The following is an 18,831-nucleotide window of genomic DNA, read 5'->3' as shown; positions in this document are numbered from 1 at the left end:
ACACTGTAAGAGAGGAAAGCGTTACAAGTCAAGCAAAAAAGATTAAATAGTATTCCATTTTCTTCAAGTCTTGGAAAATAAGGATCATATTTACTGCGTATATATTTCCCAAAGTGTAATAGCTGGTAAAGAAGTCACTGTAATCCAGAGCTGCATGAACCACAATAGCTGCATCTGCAGAGAAGTGAGCCCGGTGCAGAATATTTGCCAAATTTACCAGTGCAATATCTTTATTTTGCCTAAAAAAATACAAAAAAGAAGCAAAAATGGACATTAAAGGATGGTCAAACTATGTAAGAATCATGCATAAGGACAGTCAGTTGTGAGTCACACATTAAAATATATACTTCGAGAAAAATGTCTCAACTATATATATGCCTAGTATAGCACACAGAGACCAAGAACAAGTAACCTGGATTATTCCCTAGGATACAGTCTTAGAAACCAAAACCTGTTTACTAATCAGGATAACTAGAAAAGCAATCTGAAAAGAAATCCATATTAGCAATTCATACCTTGAAGAAAAATGAAGGGCACGCATGGCACATTCCACTACTTGGTATGGCTCATTCTTTATTCGCCAGTAAAAAGAAGCCATATTATAGAGTACCCAGGAAGAAGAGTTCTGCAGTAAAGAGAAACACATGAACCGTACTAACTACTAAAACATGAACTACAAGGTTAATCAGGGTTTTAATTACTGTGGGATTAAAAGATGAGCACCAAAGTTGGTGCTCAGCTGCTCTAAGTTATTCTCTTCCCCTGGAAAGCTGCCATTTTGGCAATAGTTGTGACTGTTTAGGAAGAATAAACTAGCATACTAATGTATTAAAGAAACACAACTTCTGCCTTTCAGGCAGGTAAAAATTCTAAATGAGATTAAATGAGAGGTGACAGTAGTTTGAGCATCAGCAGCTTAATGGGGTTCAATGAGAATTCCTAGATTTTGCAGGAAGGCATTTAATAAAAATATACACTTTTCAGGACTGTTGTTTCTTCCTCGTTATTTTAAGTACCTGTATTTTTGTTTAAAAGCTCTTATTATCTTGACAGAGCAATGAATGTGGCTTGCCAGACAACACAACTACATTAAGTCAATAAAGATGACAGTAAGTATTTATTTACTGATTTTGCTGATGCTTTCTCCTATCTCTGCTTGACTAGGTTTTAGTCCCCTTTTTGAAACTGAAATGTAAACGAAAAATATATGTACAAAGCTAGTACTGGATCTGATCGCGTGTATGAGGTGTCTCAAATCTTCTGAGACCTTTCTAGCACTTTTTTTGTGCATACAGTAAGATTTCAGTTTCATACCTTCATTAGCCCCTCATAAATACGATGACCTATTTCCTCTATACTTCTTCCCAGCCTCCGTGATAAGTATGTGAAGATTGGATCTTCTTTAGGTAACAGCGGTGCAGAAAGATTAACTCTTTCTTGGACACCCTGAAATAAAAATTGAATACAGGTATTTGCTGACACTTTAACTAAGAGTAGAGAAATATAAACAAAAGCTTGACTCCCAGGAAAATGTACAGCTTGGTTAATTATAATCTTATCATCCTTTCAGGATCTTTGGCAATTGAAAAAATAATTTCACCTCTGACAGATTATGAGTATGTCAGATAAGCAAATATTAGAAGCAGTCAAAAGCAGCCTCTGCTTGTGAGTGTTACAGAAGAAATACTTCTGGTAGTTCTGTGTATCCAGCAGCTACTGATTTCCACTGAAGCACTTAAATCATGTTTATCAGGTTACATGCACACAAAGAAAAGTATCCCTACATTTCTTCTCTTGCTTCCCTACCCAAGAATAAATGTCCTTGTTTCAAAAATACATCCAGACCCAAGAACAGAGGTAGTAAGACTTCACTTCCTTTTTTTTTCTGTAAGAAAATCCTTATTTGTAGATAAAAAGACTTGTAACAAAATAAATATCAAGATATAAGTCTTAAAGCTGCATCTGCATTAGAAAATTTGCTTATATCATACTGTTCACAAAACCAATTTTTGCACCACTCTTCCACTGTAGCTTTCCTAAAGCAGCTGAAAGAACAGTTATCTCACCATCTGGGTTAGGGCTTGGCGTATGTCAGGAACTACCAACAAATCTGCAAACCATTTTCTGACCCTGCATCTTCATACATTTAAACAACCCTGTTCAGCACCCTCCAATTTTCAACTGGAGAAACAATTCACAAGCTAGTAGTAGTTCCAATGAAAACTACCAATTTGCTGATGAAATGTGTTATGAACACAAAATACTCCATTTTCCAAAAAACGTCCTCTAAAGTAAGGTAAAAAATAATAAAAGAGAAAGTGTATAAATCTGATAGAATTGTCCTCCTATAAGCAGGTAATTTAATTGCGGTACAACTGTAGTTTGAAAAAACAATGTGAAACAGTCTTGAAAGATTACAATACCTTGCAATCTCGACTGAGAACTACCAGTAAGGGCTTTCTATTTCTCTTCCTAATGGGGAAAAAACACATACTTGCATTAGCTCACTTACCCGTAAGTGCTGAAAAGCATGAATACTGTATGGAAGATCTAGAACTTTTGTACAGTCTGGCTGCTGCAAGTCTGGAGGCACTGGGGACTTTGTGTCTATATAGTCTTCAGGGCTAAAGACATAATAACACAACAGACTCCAGATTAAAATACTGCTGAAGTTCGTAAGAAACAGTACTGCAGCTGACAGAGAGAGTACTCTAATTTAATCGTTATAAAAATCCACTGTTTGAGCACATTAGACTACTTTTGATGTCTTCCCAGATTTCAGTTGTACCAGGATGTCATCACTATAGGATAAAGTAAATAAATTTGTGGGCTTTAGAGAAAATATCAACATTTGGATAGCCTCCAAAATGTATAAGCGTCAACCTAGTGTATCACTGCTATGATTAAGGATCTATCTGCCAGGCCAAAGGCAATGCATGCAGATTAGAAGACTTCCATTGAAACAAACAAACCAATCCCAAATATTGGTGAGAAGTCCAAATTAAGGTATATGAGGAAAAAACTGATCTTTTCCCACTTCAAGTACTCATACAACTGTGTTAAAAAAATAAAACTACAAAGCCAAAACAGTGAGCTCTGCAGATGAATTACCAAAGAAGTCAAATGTCAAACAGACTGTCTGCTCATCCTTTACTTTCTAAACACAGGGGACAAAATATGACCAGAAGATTCAACAGCTTAGTAATCAACTGAATTTCATTCAAATTTAAGTCAAGACTGTTCCCACTAAAATAAGTGTCTGGCTCAAACACTGAAAGCACACTCAAGAAAATTCAACTCCCTTCTATATGATGCATTTCATTTTAATTTACATGTCTGGTCATATCAGTACAGAGTAACAGTGGTAGAACTCAGAAGGGAAAAGTTTCAGGGTAAGGCTAACATGGACAGTTTGAGAGAAACTGTGTCGTAATTGTTCACAACTAGTAGCAGATGTTGTTTTGATTTTATTCCACAGTAATGCAAACAAATAAAACAACTGTCATCTAAAGATCAGTCAGTGCTAGTATTGTTATTTTTTTCTTTCATGTAGAGGTGTTTTTTTTTTTTTTTTTTTTTTTTTTTTTTTTTTTTTTTTTTTTTTTTTTTTTTTTTTTTTTTTTTTGTTTGTTTGTTTGTTTTTTTTCCCAGTAAAAATCTTAGGATATAAAGCATCTTATTACCGGATATCTTTGCTCTCTAACGTGATGTATGTGCCATCGTACAGATCTAGGTCCCCCAGGGGCACCTTTGCTTTAATGCAGTCTGGATCTTCTTTGTTATGCCTTTGTTCCAGCCCTGTGTCTCTGTCCTCATTTTCCTCTATATGAATCTTTTGAGCAACTAACTGTTTCTGTAGGGAAAAAGAAGGAAACAGAAGAATATATACCAATGAAAGCAAACTCTATAGTTGCTAGTTCAACAGTACAACTTTTTCGTCAAGACAAAGTTCATATGAAAAAAATCTGAAAAACTCATTAAATTTTGGGAATATTTTCCTATCTTTTAAAACATCTGTAGCATATTTTTGGATTTGGATGGAATGTAAATGCTTTCATTAGAGACAATACAACTCAAACAGCCCCTTATTTCTTATGTTGTACCTAAAAAGAGAGCAAACAGAATTCCAAGTTTATGGTAGGCCATTTAGGAAAAGAAGAAATAGCTGCTAACAGTACGTCAGCTTTTAAATATTTGGACCCTTTTCCTTCACTGTAAGGCCTCATGGAAATAATACTAGAGACTGCAAACAAAATCATCACCTTAAGCATTCATTGTGCTAAGTACAACTCAGGCAGCAAGCAAACGCAAGAATTGAGACTAATTTCCATAGTTCAGTTTATGCTGTGCCTTAGGAGCTTCCTTTTGCCCCAGAAAGCTCACAGGTATAGACCATATAGATTAATGATCTGTTCCAGTACAGTAAGTTGCATTTAATTCTCACCTACACGTGCAAATTGAAAACACATCCAATTTCGGATCTATACACGTGAAATAGTAAGAAAAAAGACCTGCATTTTTAGGTACACACATTTGATTGCATGCTACTATGCAACAATACAGATATAAACAGTAATAGAAACTTGTACAAGAACTTAAAATATATAACTTCTGCTGAAAGTCATTTGTATGCGCAAGTTGGACATTAGTAACTTCCAAATCCAAACCCCTGCCCCATAGCTAAAATGTTCATCACCACAAAAAGAGTATACCTTGATGAGAAAGACTAGCTGAATTCAGTCACTCAAGGGGCAGTGCTGCTTCTATTGCTCTCTTCCACTTCTTCCATTCACCTAAAGCTACCTCTGGCGCTCATCTAACTTTCCAGTTAGCTTGTTCCGCTCATTTGACAAAACCAAAGCTGGCACAAGAGAGAAAGGAGGGCATGGCCTGAAGGGCTGTGAGCTGTTTGCTTGCCTAACCCCTTTTATATTTAAACTTCAGTTTATCAGTTCAAAGTTCATTAGGGCCCTTTTGAAAAGGGTGGTCTCAGACCCTTTTGCAATAACAAATGAACCCTAAGAAAAACAGAGGTGATCTGCTCTGTACTCTTCTGAAATACAATACAACAGTATCTAGTATCTGAATGACTTTCCTTAAAAATGTTAAGATTTATGGCTAACAACAGAGAATGATTCAACTGGAGAGCAGTTAAGCAGACTTGGGGCAAAAAATTCTTGATCTCTGAAGAATGCTTCATCCTTTCATTGAAGCAGAATTTTGCCAACAGTGAATTCTTTTCCCCACCTAAAACTATCACTATAAAGACTGTGGGAAAAAAAAATCTGTATTTTCAGAAATTAGTTAGTACTTAATATTGTGCTTTACCTCCAGTTCTTTGAGGTAGTTAACTGTTGTTTCTTGTCTCATTAGTATTACCAAATCATGAGGGTTTCTCAAGTTCATTGGTGAATCCACCTGCAAGACATTTTAACAGTCCATCATGTAAAACATTCTCATAATTACAGTGATTTTAAAAGGTAGGCAGTTATGTTCGTTCAACAAGTTTGTCTGTTCAAAGGTTTTCTGTCCAGTCAGCATTCATAATACATCCATAATTAAAATCTGTACTTCAAAAAACAGTTACTTGAGAATCCAATTCAAACCACGCTTCAAGTTAAGTTTATTCAGGCACACGAGTTCTAAGCATAAGCAAGTAAATTTCTCACAACATTACTGCTGAAATACTAGATACCTTAGACTGCAATCACAAGAAGTTATTTTCTTTTATAACTTTTAAAATTTCTCTACCGTGTGCCTCAGTAGGCATCAAGTACTTCAGCTTCAACTCCTCTGTGCAACTAATTTAACACACCAGTCTGGCATAAAGTTCTATTGCCTTCAGGACTAATAAGTAAAGAACAAAATCAAGAGGGAATCGGGAGCAGACTGAATGCTGTGTTACAGAAGACCATGCTGCACTTCCACAGTTCTGCACAGGAGTTCACAGCTCAACAGAGTGGCATTAAAGGTACGTCCCAGACAAGAGCGGTTACACATCAGGCTCACTCTGGGCTCAGTAAGCCACAGCACTTCACTCCAAACACCCCAGCCTTGTCCTCATGCCAAATCAATCCTGCTGTGTGACCAGGTGGGGAAAAGTCACTACAGCTGGGAAGGTGGATCAGCAGCTGAACCGATGCAAAGGCTCACCACAGACGAAAGGCTCACTTCCAGGCTTCCAGACCCATTTCCTTCAATCTGTCAGTGTGATAACAGGACACTAGCTGCACACCAGCTCTGCTGCCCACCAGGCTCTGCTGTGAGCTAACCCAAACTCAGGAGTTGAACAGCATGTAACTCCCTTTTGGTTGCTTTATCTGAACTAGTAAATTAAATTAGTTCATGAAGGCTCAATGAGCATGGGAACAGAAACAAGGAAATGGACAGGAGAATGTGACCACAGGATGAAAAGCTGACAAGGACAGCAAGATCTCACATTTTTAAACATGACTGTTATGGTAAGATGATCTACACCAGTATGTTCCTGGATCTGCTCAGTTTCCATTCAACCTTTCAGGACACAGAACTAGCTACTGCATAAAGAGGTAAGCACTTACCTGTATGTTAGCACTGATATCACTACATGGGCAATCCACCCCTATGACATCCGTGAAGACTGGTGACATTGCAATTTAATGGAAAAGTTTGCCATATATACACATGCAGGAGAACCTTCTGAGCTCCAGCTCTTCATTTTTTTCTCAACTTTCCAAGCAACTGGACACATTTCTGTGACTCTCTCTTATTGCAGAAAACAGCATCTCCAACAGGACACAGCAAATTTCATGGTCATTGCAATGTGTCCTGTCAACAGGACACGCTAACCCTTGAGCTGTATTCTCTCACCTGTGGGTCAGATAAGAAGCTTGTATCTACTTTCTTTGGACTACTGACTATAAAGTCTATGTTCAACTCCTGACTGAGTCCTCTGAGACATAAACACCTGTTCCTTTTATTAAATCCTAAGGGCGGCGGCTTTGGCTAAATTTGGCTAAGTATTCCTTTCCAAGTCAAAAGCAGCAGTGCTTCTTTTATTATGGAGCCATTTTGGGAGGGGCGACCTACACAGTCCAAATACTTACATGTAACTCATTGTCTGCCTTAGCAAATTAATTCCCTTATACCACCAGATGAATAGAAAATAATAGGTACTACTGACACCAGTCCATTTTTACACTATGAATTTGGAGATTATGGATTTAACTGCTGCCAAAAAAGGGTGACCAAGTATCTGCTATGATCCACAGAAGCACAGAAAATACCATATCAAAAAATCTAATGATTTTCTTAGTTGAAATATTAAAATCTACAGCATTTTATTTACGGTCAAATTTCGTATTTCCTCCTATGAGCACCACCTCACTTTGAACTGGCTGCACACAAAAACAGAGGATGAACGCACTGAATGTAGCATTTGTTCATGCCTCATTTGCTAGAGAAACTACTGTAGTATGGGCAAATGAATGAGAAATGAATTTGCAGAGAAAATAAGGGAAAGTTTTACTCTATTTAAAGCACGTCATCACCTATTCCTAAACAGCACTGTACATCTGACAGCTAAAGGCTGCTTGCATGATACTACACAGTCACTGAGAGCAAAGTAAATTATCAGTGACAAACTGCATCCAGGGAGCAATTTTTTGCATAAAGTTATGCAGGTATCACCAATTAGAGAGCCTTATTCTGAAAGATTAAGGATCTTGGCTTATAATTCAGTCAGAAACAGAATGATATTCAGGGAATGGGTTCACCTGAGCTGGCCTCAGGTGAGCACTTTGTCATCCCACTCTTAGTGATAGACAGATGGCTTTTGAACTGAAACTTACTCCTCTCAGACTCAGCTAGCAGTACTGTCAAGACTTACGGTTCATTATCCACGTTTTTACAACATCCCTTCCTAGATCAAACACATTTTCTTTACAGTGCCAGCCATTTCTACAGCTGGAAAAAGACAAAGTTGATGTAATCAATTGTGAAGAGCACCAATACTGTGTTTGCCGTTCAAGGCAATAATGACACCTCATGAAGAATTTAGCACATCAAGTATGTAGCAAACAAACATTCAACATCCGCATAATCTGCACAGCAGAAGTAAGAGTAGCAGCAGTGGTAAAGACAAGCAGGAAGCAAGATGTGCTTAAATCAAGAATGCACATTTAAGAGTCCCAAAGGGCTCACCACCTGGGTGCTCACACTTTGCCCTGGTGCTCCTCATGCTCGAGTGACATCTAGCATCTTCCTGCTTTCCTGTGCAGCCACATCCCCAAACTAGGAAAATTATACCCTAAATAAAAACATAAAACGTGCCAGGACTTTCCTGTGAGCTGCTGCTTATTAAAATTCAAAGAGATGACAACATAGCCCAAAGATATGGAAAAGCCCTCAAGGGCTTCACTCACCTATCAAACAACTCTTTAGTCAAAAATACAATAGTCTAAATAAAAGGTATTTGATGGATACCTGGAGACTGTTCTGGATTACACCTCTTTCTTCTCACATGAAAAATACTCTAAAGACTCTAGGTAGACTTTAGAGGATACTGGTTTCATTCAGTCTCACATAATATCTTACAGACACTCGCTGCCTTCACCCCTTCATGCAAAGTCTCTTGTGCCTCATCATGATTTGGAGAGTCAGATGAGTGAAAAATAAATAGATATTGTGATTTAGCTCACCTTTTGCAAAATGTAAATAAGGCTCCACTGGGATAAAACAGAACAGACATCAACCTACAGAGCAACTACAGCCCCATTGTGAGGAGAGTGAAGATTCCTGCATCAGAACAGATGTGTGGTCCAACTCACTCATTTTTAACTCAAAGTGTGTTAGACTGATGGCAAAGCACCATATTCACTTACTCTTCCTCCAAAGTGCTAAAACTGTGACATTCAAGATGAAGTGCCTGAAATGCAAGAATCTGACTTCAATTCAAACACAGTAAACAGGGAAAAAAATTAGTGCTGAAAAGTTTTCTTGGAACTTTTGATGGCTACTGTAGCTACACTGCAGAAAGCCTGCCAGTTAAACACTTTTAGAATAAGTGTTCTCTCTTCAACTTTGCCCAAAGGTGAAAGTTTCTCTATAAAGCACAGTTCAAATTTATGCACTGTCACAGAGTACACCAAGAATCTGATTCAGCAAGAAACACACAGAATTTATGTAACAAGAAAAGACATCAGAGTTGAATCAAACCCTGAAGTTTTATAGTCTCCCGTGTTACCTGCATATATCAAAATCTCTGAATAATCAGACTTGTAAATTTTGCCAAACCTTCCAGTACATTTTTCTTGACAATCCAGTTATATTGCACCAGGAAGTATATTTTTAAAATCAGGGTCAGAGGATGCTTCAGTCAACTATTTTTAGGTAAGGCTTTTTTTTTTACAGTACTGTGGAAATCCCTCTGTTCACTGAGGCACAGGCACATCAAAATCAGAAGAGCTGTTAGTGCCTCTTCACATCCTAAAAGCTTTATACTGCAGGCAGAAGGCAGATTACTACAGAAAGAAGCTGAAAACCACACTACATCAAACGATGGCATAGAGAAAAATACAATCCCTGTATTTGTTTTATAGGTTTGTTTTACAGTCAGAGGATCTTTTGTCACTGTAGGAAATGAAGGCAATTCCCACTCCAGCAGGCTGGAACTCCTTGCAACTTTCAGTGTGAGCAAACGATCTGAAAACTACTGCTTGTCTTTTGGCATGTTCTTGCAGTCTTGATACTTTACATTCCAACATGATACTTCATGAAATTTTTGAGGAAGCCACAAAAAGTCTGTGCTGGTTTCAGTGCAAGACAAGCTACGAAACTGAAAAATAAATTCTTTGACTCATCCAAATGATGAGTAGGCAGAGTCAAAAGATACTTGTTCCAAGGCATGTCACTGAAAAAATTCACACAGAAAAATGATGTTAAAATGAGTTTTTATAGTAAGTACTGAGCCATTTAAAAGCTTGCAGCTGCAGAACCTGTTAACAAATAGCACTAGGTGTTTCAACATTAATACTATCTGTGCTACAGGAAAAAACAGAAATTTTAAACACTTGGGGCACTTCAAACATAAAACCTAACAAAGTTGCAGTATTATTGAATAGCTCTGCTCAACCGAGATCACACCAGCTATGAATATCGTAGAGAACAGATCTAAACACATCAAAGGAAAACAGGACTTTACTTGTAACACCACATGTCTGCAACGTTTTGTTGATCATACTTAAGGGTACAAGTTTCCAACTTGTATATTCTCGGTAAGGTTTATATTCTTTAGCAGCAAACCAGATGCCAACCATACACTCAGTTGAATCAAAGCAAGAGATGGAGAGATTATACATATATACATCTGTACTGAACAAGTACATTTTTTTCATAAAGGCAGACTGGTTCTTGATGCCTGCTTACTGCCAAATCCTAAAATTATTAAGTGTTCTAATGTTGAAAATATAGACAGGCAAACTAGTAGTTAGACTTACAAGATACCTGAAAAAGGTTAAATCTGAGCAGTAATTTCTTCAACAAGTGAACAACAGAAAATCCATTAAATTTTTTTCAGTTAAACTTTGAGGCAATTTATTTATCCAGTGATATATTTTTAAAGCAAGCAGCTACATGAAATAACAGTGTATTTCGCAGTCTTGATGACTTTGCTCCTTTGGGCTTTGATGGCGTCTTCATACAAACATGTGCTTGGGCCACTTTTAGGCTGCCCTTTTAGCTATGAAGCTCACAATATGAGGAAGGCATGCCAGGCACCATGAACACTTTCACCACAGAATAATCAGTTCTGAACAGTTGAGTCATATAATCTAGTCAGTTTGTCCTACCCTTATTTTAAAAGCAACAGAAAACAGGATGAGAGAGACCAGGAAACCAAAGTGTGAGGATGCTAAAAGAAACGGGACTTGGGAGCATACCGTGCCTGGAGGGCAAAGGCTATAAGAAAACATCAGGAGTGGAGGAATGAGCAGGACATGCCTACACAAGGTCAGAGCCACCACCAGGGCATTCTGGACTTTAAAACTGAACCACCTCAACACATGTTATTATGCTGGCCTAAATCCAGGCATTTTTGCACTAAAGCTTTTCTGTCAGCAGTCAGAACCTGGCATAAGATTACCTGCTAGACTGCAGCAGGTGTGGGGGGCATGGACACCAACAGCTATTTCAGCAGCCCTTTGGATCTGCCTCTTTGCTCTTTCATCTCAGATGCAAATCTTTCACTGCTGAGTTGAGAACAGTGAAAGCTATTTCTCTATCACTGCCTCAACAAACGAAAAATTTGCATTTCTGACTGCACACCACATCCAGGCTACCACAAGGCCTATTTTTATCAAATTCAGATCTAGTTGTGACGTTCACAGTGACACAGAAATATGTAGGCTGTGCTCCCCTGTGAGCAGGCAGGACTGGTGAAGTACAGTTTTAGGTCCCCAACTGGGACAAGGACGTTAAACATCTCAGCCATTCAACACCCAAAACGTTAAGGTTCAAAGTTTTCTTATACACTTATGAAAAGGCATAAAATTTAAAGCGAGGAGTTTTGTTTTTTATTTTTTGTCTTAAATTACTATTTTTCACACTAGAGGGAGGCCTAAGTCCTACAGTCCTTTGATGATCAAGAGAAGCTCTAAACCAGAAAAAGTTTCCCTTTTCCTGAGGATAAGCTGACCTATGCCTCAAAACTATCCTGCTTTAGCTCATCACCCTGGGGTTGGATGACATCTGATGAACTACAGAACACTCAAACCAACCTCAGCCTAGGTCTGTTTTGGGCAAGGCATGCTACCATACACACTTCAAAGTTTAGTGTTTTGTTTTGTGTTTTTTTTTTTTTTTTTGCTTAGCACACAATAGACTTGGAAGTATAAGAAATTCAGCCAAAAAAGAGGTCATACAGTCAAGCAAACTAACCTTTTATAGAAAGAGCAAAGCAAACATCCACCTTTCATTTTCAAGACAGGACTGAGTGACTGCTTAATATCCCACAGAAAATGCTTTTGTAAGCAGTAAATAGGTTTTTATTTGGCTGCACTAGATTTTCAGCTTCACTGGATTTTCAGCTTCCCTTGGATTTGAATGGCTGCTTTTCCTATATTCTTGAGCATATGGACCACTGTTCTCATCTCAAACTGTTAGCATATATGTGCACTGAGATAGCAGATTAACACATTAATCAACTAAAACCATCCATGAATCAACTTGCCTTTGTCCTACTTAACGTCCACTTGCATTCAAATCCTCAACCACACAAACAACTGTTAGGTACTGTCCCCCCTCTCTACTGCACTAAGCCAGAACTAAGCACACTACTGCTGCAAGAAATTCAAATGTTGCATGTACTGAGTGTCCAGTTGTCCTAGCCCCCAGCAGGCTAACCAGCATTGCTCATTCACTCTCCTCTCTAGATCACCTCTAATGAACTTCAAAACACATGACAACACATTAAAACCAAAACAACATTTTGCCAACTCAGATTCCTTGCCAGAATACTTTCCCAATCCTGCTTGGGACCATCTGCCTGGAAGGTTTCTTTGCTTCTTTTAGTTTAATTACTCTGAACTAACACTTTCAGTGTTTACAGTAGTCCACACAAAGGCAGTTCTTTGAGTCCCCACAAGCTTGCTCAGCTTTAATCGACTCCATCAAGGGTTCTCTAAAAAATCCTACCTCAGCTCTGGTATGCCAGGTCTCTGAGTCATGGTATCAGGTGGTCCCCACCATTAAAGCCATGGATGACCACTGAAACTGTATCCTGCACTGCATTTAATCTGTCAACTGCCTCTCCTCTCTTTATGCCAAGTTTCTCTCTTCTCTTCAATTACACTAGTATTTCTGAAGAGAGAAGAGTTTCCCTTCTGGCAGATAAGCATTGTCTAAAATTGGTTATATATTAGCCTGAACTTTATACTGTGAGTTGTGAAATGAAAAGGCTTATAAACATGTGCACAGAGTAGCTATAATCTCATTAAAGAGAGACGATTACTCAGACCCTGTCTGAAGGAACATACATTTGAAGGTGAACTCAGAGTAAAAGAAGAATATGAACTGATCCAGAGAACGATGTCTTTGATCTGAAAACCAGCTACTAGAGTAACAGATAATAGCTTGATGGCTTTTCTCTTGACGGTTTAGACTTTGAAGTGTTATAAGTACGGCCAGGAATTAATTTGTTTCATCATTCAGAAATGCTCAGTAGAAACTGGAATAGCAGTGCCTACTTAGCAAGCACTCCTGTTTACTAGATGGGAGCTTGCTGATAGATGGAAAATTGTTTAATCTGTGTTAACTTCGCTACTGCTGCCAGGTTGTTGTAACACCAGGAACTCAAATTTCAGCCAGGGTACTGCGAGAGGTCTTATGTCACAGAAAAGTCAATCTCACTTGAATGTAGTCTCACACTAAATGCTTGCACTCTTGCTGTACTATAAGGAGAAACACCTGAGAAGGATTTTAGGTCAAGAACATAAAACATTCTCACCCTTCTTCCCTCAAATATATTCCAGATGTCATATATTGTGTATAGGTCAAGATCTGTAACTCCTGCTTTCAGCTCCTCATTTATAGTGCACTTTGGTAACACAGAAAGCAAAGCTCACGGTAGCAAACCAGAAGCTACAAGGAAGTCAGTTATCACATCTGCATATCCATAGCTAGTGGCTCATTTACCAATGGGAATGTCTAGGTCTTACTATCCACTAAGTTTTTCCTACATCTTAATTATACAGGCTTTGTTCAGATAAAATGCGATGGTCCAAGTGAAAACTAAGCCCGTACCTCTGTAAAAAGCTGACAAACTTTAAAAATGTGTTTCAGACTTGGAGAATGCCAGTATTTCCAAAACTGAATAATTAATACCCCAACTCTTTGCCACCAGTAGCCAGGTGCACTCAGAAACTGCTGTGCCGGAAGCACTGTGATCAGCAGTGCAAAGTCCAACACAGCTGACCACCAGCAGCATCCCTCGGGGATCAATATCAGTCTTTACTGAGACAGGCGTTCACTAATGACAGTGAAAAAACCCTCTTTGCTAATGACACCAAATAACAGGAACCTCAACAAGCTTGGTGTCCTCTGCAAATGTGGGGTGGCCATGGTGGAAAGCAGGGCTGAAGTTAAGAGAAAGGGATGGAGAAATGGGTTGACAAGGACCTACCTTACAAAGTCAACAACAGCAAGAACAAACCCATGGGATGATACAGCCCCATGCAGCAGGAAAGGCTGGGGCTGAATGGAAAACAGCTTTCCAGAATAGTGTTTAGGCTCTGATGGAGAAAAAGCTGGTGGTGAGCCAGCACTGTGCCCTTGCAGCTGATGCAGCCAACTGCATCCAGAGCTGCAGCAGCAAGGCTGGAGCCAACAGGGCGAGGGGTGCAATTATCCCCCTGCACCAGGCACCCATGTGGAGGTACTTGCTTTAGCTTCCTGTCCTTGGTTTTAAGGCCAGCAAAGCCCATCAGAGGTGGTGAGGGCCCTGGAGCACGTAACATGCAGAGGCTCCCATTGCCAATGAATCCTAGAGTATCTCAAGTTGGGGCAGACTAATGAGTTCTCATGATAAATAATAAATTAATTAAGAATATTCTGAAAAAATAAAAGCAAAGGGATATTCTGCAGGGACATTTTAGGCTTGTGTCTTGTTAATAAGGTCTTGGTATTAGGAGAAGGATAGCTAATATATTTTGGAATACTGAGGTTCTACCAGTGAACTGATAAATCAGTTATTAAATCAATAAATCCTTCCAGCGCTGCCCAGATGCTGCTTGATCTCTGGCAGATTTGGTGCCATGACCACTTCCCTGGGGAGCCTGTTCCAGTGACTGACCACCCTCTCTGTGAAGAACCTTTTCCTAAAGTCCAGTATAAACTTCCTGTGGCACGGCTTCATTCCATTTTCTCACGTTCTCTCACTGGTCGCCAGAGAGAGGAGATCAGCACCTCCTCATGCACTGCCGCCTTAAGGAAGTTTCAGGCTGTGATGAGGTCTCCCCAGACTTCTCTAAGCTGAACAAGCCAAGTGACCTCAGCTGCTTCTCCTAAGCCTTACCGCCGAGACCTTCCACCATCTCGGCTGCCTTCCTCCAGACGCAGTCTAATAGTCTGATGTCCTTACACTGAGGCACCCAAAACCACACCTAGTACTCAAGGTATGACTGTATCAGTGCAGTGTAGTGTAGAGCGGAACAATCACAATTCCTTCCTATTGCTGGACAGTGGAGATTATCTGCCATTTTTGCTCCTAACTATGGAACCACTACTATATTTTGGCATTTAGAAACTACATTCAAGTTCACTGTAAAACTTGTCCTCTCATTCCCCAGAACACAACTAAGCGGAAAAAATGAAACTCAAATGCCATGTAAGGCTGGTAATGGCAATGACCACAAATTTAAGTGTAATTTTCTTATTCACAAATTTAAATATAAGAGCCAGTGAGATAAGAGTAATAGATGCCAAAACACATCTTACTACCAAAAAACTCAATGGACACTTAGCAGCACTATGTTCCAGCTACTGAATAACCCAGCTCCTCTTACTCCAAGTAATACCATTTATAATTTGAGTTTCCTTGCTTGAAATGGGTGGACTAATTTTGACCATGCAGGGGGCTCCACAGATATTGTTTTATCACCTCAGCTACAGGCCTTGAAAACTTTATATGCTGAACATAGGAATGCCCGTGCTTAGAAAGCATTTGGATCTGTAACAGAAAATCCTAATGCATGGCAATGGTACAGTGAAAGCTTCTACCTGTACCATCAGTTAGCTGTCACCATAAAATGCCATTTCTTAAAACCAGTACTGAATTCAGCTAATCAGATTTTCAAGCCATTTTATCTAATTAGATTTTCTTCAAGCCACAGCTACTTTTCATGAAATAATCACAATCAACACTTGACCCAAATTTTATAACAAACAATCAATACAAACACATGCAGATGCTTCCAGGACATTATCACATACACCACTCCCCCACTCCATTAAGTGGGGAAAGAAGATGAGAGAGCATTGGAGTGTTGTCATTCATTAATTTATGATTAAGTAGGGCGTGTGAGCGCCTCAATCTACACAGATGGCCGAAGTGCCCCAGAACCATAAAGACAGCAAAAGCTTCCTGCAGAGAAAGTCTGTTCCACCTGTCCGAGGACCGTAATGCATTTTGGCAGGAGACCCGACTAAAAACCCTCACCAAAGAAGGTGATATTAATGGACACTCCTTCCTCCATTCTTTTTTACTGGGGGAAGGCCACACTGCTGCTACACCTACCGACTCTTCCGCTCCAGAGGGAAACCGATCAGATCTGACACGAAAGTGAGTTTCTGGTGTTCTCCTTCCAACAAAGAGGGAGCCAAGGAACTAAGAAAACGCCCAAACATGAAACACATATCGACACTTTCAAGCCGCTCAGTGAATGTGAGGCGCAGTTCGCTATCAAAATAAGACATTTCGACTAAACCCACAAGACTACCGCAGCACAGGGCGCGCGTGTGCTTCTGCACCGAGCACACACGCCACCGTTTCTCTTTCCTACTTCCAGCAGGAAGGAAACGCGGCCGGGTCGGGAGCGGCGGGATGTGGAAAATCGCAGACTCACTGATAGCTGGGGCTGCGCCGGCAGCGGTGAGAAGCCCGGGGGTGCCCAGGGCCGCACTGGGAGCACTCCCGGCCCCGCGGGGGTCACGGCTGCGGGCTGGGGTCGCGGTCCCGCCGCTGTCGCCACCGAAGAGTGACCCGCCTCGTGCCGGAGGCGCTCCGGGATACGGCCTCTAAGCACGAACCACCGCTGCTCCAAACACGGTTCCAGCTGAAATCCATCCTCGGCTCGCCCAGACTCACCGGCTGCCCCTCCCCGCCGCCTCGTTCCGCGGCTCTGGCGGATTCGAGCCACGTTTCGCGAGCGGCGCCGGCTCGCCGCGGGAGACCCCCGTGCCGGGCCGCCAGAGCGTCCAGCACTGTCTCCCAGCTGCTGCAGCGGGACAGGCAGGGTTTCGCTCCAGGCCGAGAGGCACCGTCTCCCCGCACCGCACCGCTCGGGGCAGGCCGGGGTTGCGGGTGAGCGGCGGCACGGGCAAGGGCTCTCCATGCCTCCGCAGCTGGTGGGCAGCGCCCCGCGCCCCCCGGGCCGCTCACCTGCTGCTGGATCTTCCCATCCTCGGTGACCACCCAGTGGGTGGTGGCAGCGGCGGGCCGCGTCCCCGAGGCCAGCAGCGAGCACAGGCCCAGGGCCCAGCCGGAGAAGACCCACGCCCGCCCCAGCCCACCCCGCCCGGACGCTCTAGCCGTCGCCATCTTCCCCAATCCCGGCCTGCTCGCACCCCCCGGAACCGGAACGGTCGCCGCCGCCATTTTGGGAGCGGGCGGTGCCTCACGCTAAGGGCGGTGCGGCCGCGCCGGGAGGGCGGGGCAGGGTCGGGCCGGGGCTGTTCCCTCAGGCTGCACCAGGAGCCCCGGCCCGAGCGCTCCTCTGACCCCACGGCTGAAGCCCCCGGGTGGAGGCACAGGAACGGCGGCGCAGCGGGGGCTCCAAGCAGCGACTTCCCCCTCGCGGGGAGCCGAGTCTGGCCCAGGGGCCCTTCCCGGAGCTGTGGGAGCTGGAGCTCCAGGCCGGCGTTAAGTGCCAACAAGCGCTGAACGCTGCGATTTAAAGAACGTAATTTCTGTCAGGTGCACACTGGGACATTTCGCCACGACAGCTCGGGGAAACGACTGCATGCCCAGCGCAAACCAAACCGGACCCGCAGCTAAGCACAGGTTTTTATCCACAGCCCCCAGAGGAGCTGGGTGAAGGGAGCTCTGAAAGACACATCGCTCCTTTTCCCTTCTAATGCTTTTCAGTTACACAGGAACGTCTGAACTTTTCCAATTGCAGTTAACAGTAAAAACCAACCCAGCAGTGACAGCCTGTTTCCCAGTCCTGAGTGAGATCTAAAAGCTGCCACATTTAAATTTTCTTCTGTTAGACCTTTCTGCAGTCCTGCTTCTTGGGGACACCAAACTTCTGGAGCCTGTTAAACAGTAAAATTCGCTGGTAACTCAAAACCCATTAAGTAGAAACAAATTTCTAGATGGTGTCAGTGGTTAAACTAATGCAAGCGATTCAGTTTCTATCAGCCTAGAGAAAATACCCACACAAGTATGATAGTTCCTTACCACTGCCAGAGTTTACACGTCAGGCATATTACAGATTCCACAAAAAAACCCCAGACTGCCACTCCAAGCCAGTCTTGCTCTATCATAATATACCAACAAATTGTATCACACTGTCAACATCAAGGAGGTTGAATAAGACAATGAAGGACTCCTTTTCACCTGATTTCCAAATAAAGATATATGGCACGCAGTTTTTGCTGAATATTTAAATTCCTAGGCAAAACTTCGCATTTAAAAGTGAATTACTTAAAAGGTGAAACAGCTAACACAGTCTTGCTCCAATCTATTCCTTAATGGCAAAAAGCTGTATACACCTATAGCAATCTAAAGAGTAAGGCAACTACAACCAAAAGGTACCACAGAACCCTTTTACTAAGCCAACACAAAATGTTGCAGAGTAACTGTGAAACAATGAGCCAAACAAAATTACAAAATGAATTTATTCCAAAGCTGTAAGGGAACATTTACAATTAAACAAGATGGTAAACAGGTGTTTCCACAAGAACTCACTGCATTAAAATTAGATATGAAACTGGGGAAAAATAATCTAACTACTGAGGCCACAAGAACTTTGCACATCACCTCTGAAATACAGGACTCATGTAAAGAAAACTCACTCAAAATTCAGTGAGAAAATAAGCTGCTAGCACCTAGTTACTACTCTAAATACAAGCTATGTT

The 18,831-nt window shown here is 41.4% G+C and overlaps 1 protein-coding gene across 4 annotated transcripts in view; it reads right to left on the bottom strand.

The window, feature by feature from the left end:
• Positions 1 to 17,347, bottom strand: part of TTC17 (tetratricopeptide repeat domain 17) — a 53,111-nt gene extending 35,764 nt beyond the window's left edge. The window contains exons 1-7 of one of the 4 annotated variants that reach the window (XM_027893693.1): positions 17,132 to 17,347; positions 5,329 to 5,418; positions 3,684 to 3,853; positions 2,513 to 2,624; positions 1,315 to 1,446; positions 516 to 625; positions 95 to 239 (exon numbers count right to left, since the gene is read on the bottom strand). In XM_027893693.1, coding sequence (XP_027749494.1) covers positions 95 to 239; positions 516 to 625; positions 1,315 to 1,446; positions 2,513 to 2,624; positions 3,684 to 3,853; positions 5,329 to 5,418; positions 17,132 to 17,347 — 975 coding nt within the window. Of the gene's footprint in view, positions 1 to 94; positions 240 to 515; positions 626 to 1,314; positions 1,447 to 2,512; positions 2,625 to 3,683; positions 3,854 to 5,328; positions 5,422 to 16,604; positions 16,823 to 17,131 lie in introns of those variants that run through there. The other 3 variants (XM_027893696.1, XM_027893694.1, XM_027893695.1) reach the window with 3 other exon arrangements.
• Positions 17,348 to 18,831: the final 1,484 nt, after the last annotated feature.

Source organism: Empidonax traillii, unplaced genomic scaffold (genome assembly GCF_003031625.1).
Source record: "Empidonax traillii isolate 1590-97213 ecotype Southwest subspecies unplaced genomic scaffold, ASM303162v1 scaffold402:size526523, whole genome shotgun sequence".
NCBI lineage: Eukaryota > Metazoa > Chordata > Aves > Passeriformes > Tyrannidae > Empidonax > Empidonax traillii.
This window is presented reverse-complemented; position numbering and strand designations above follow the sequence as displayed.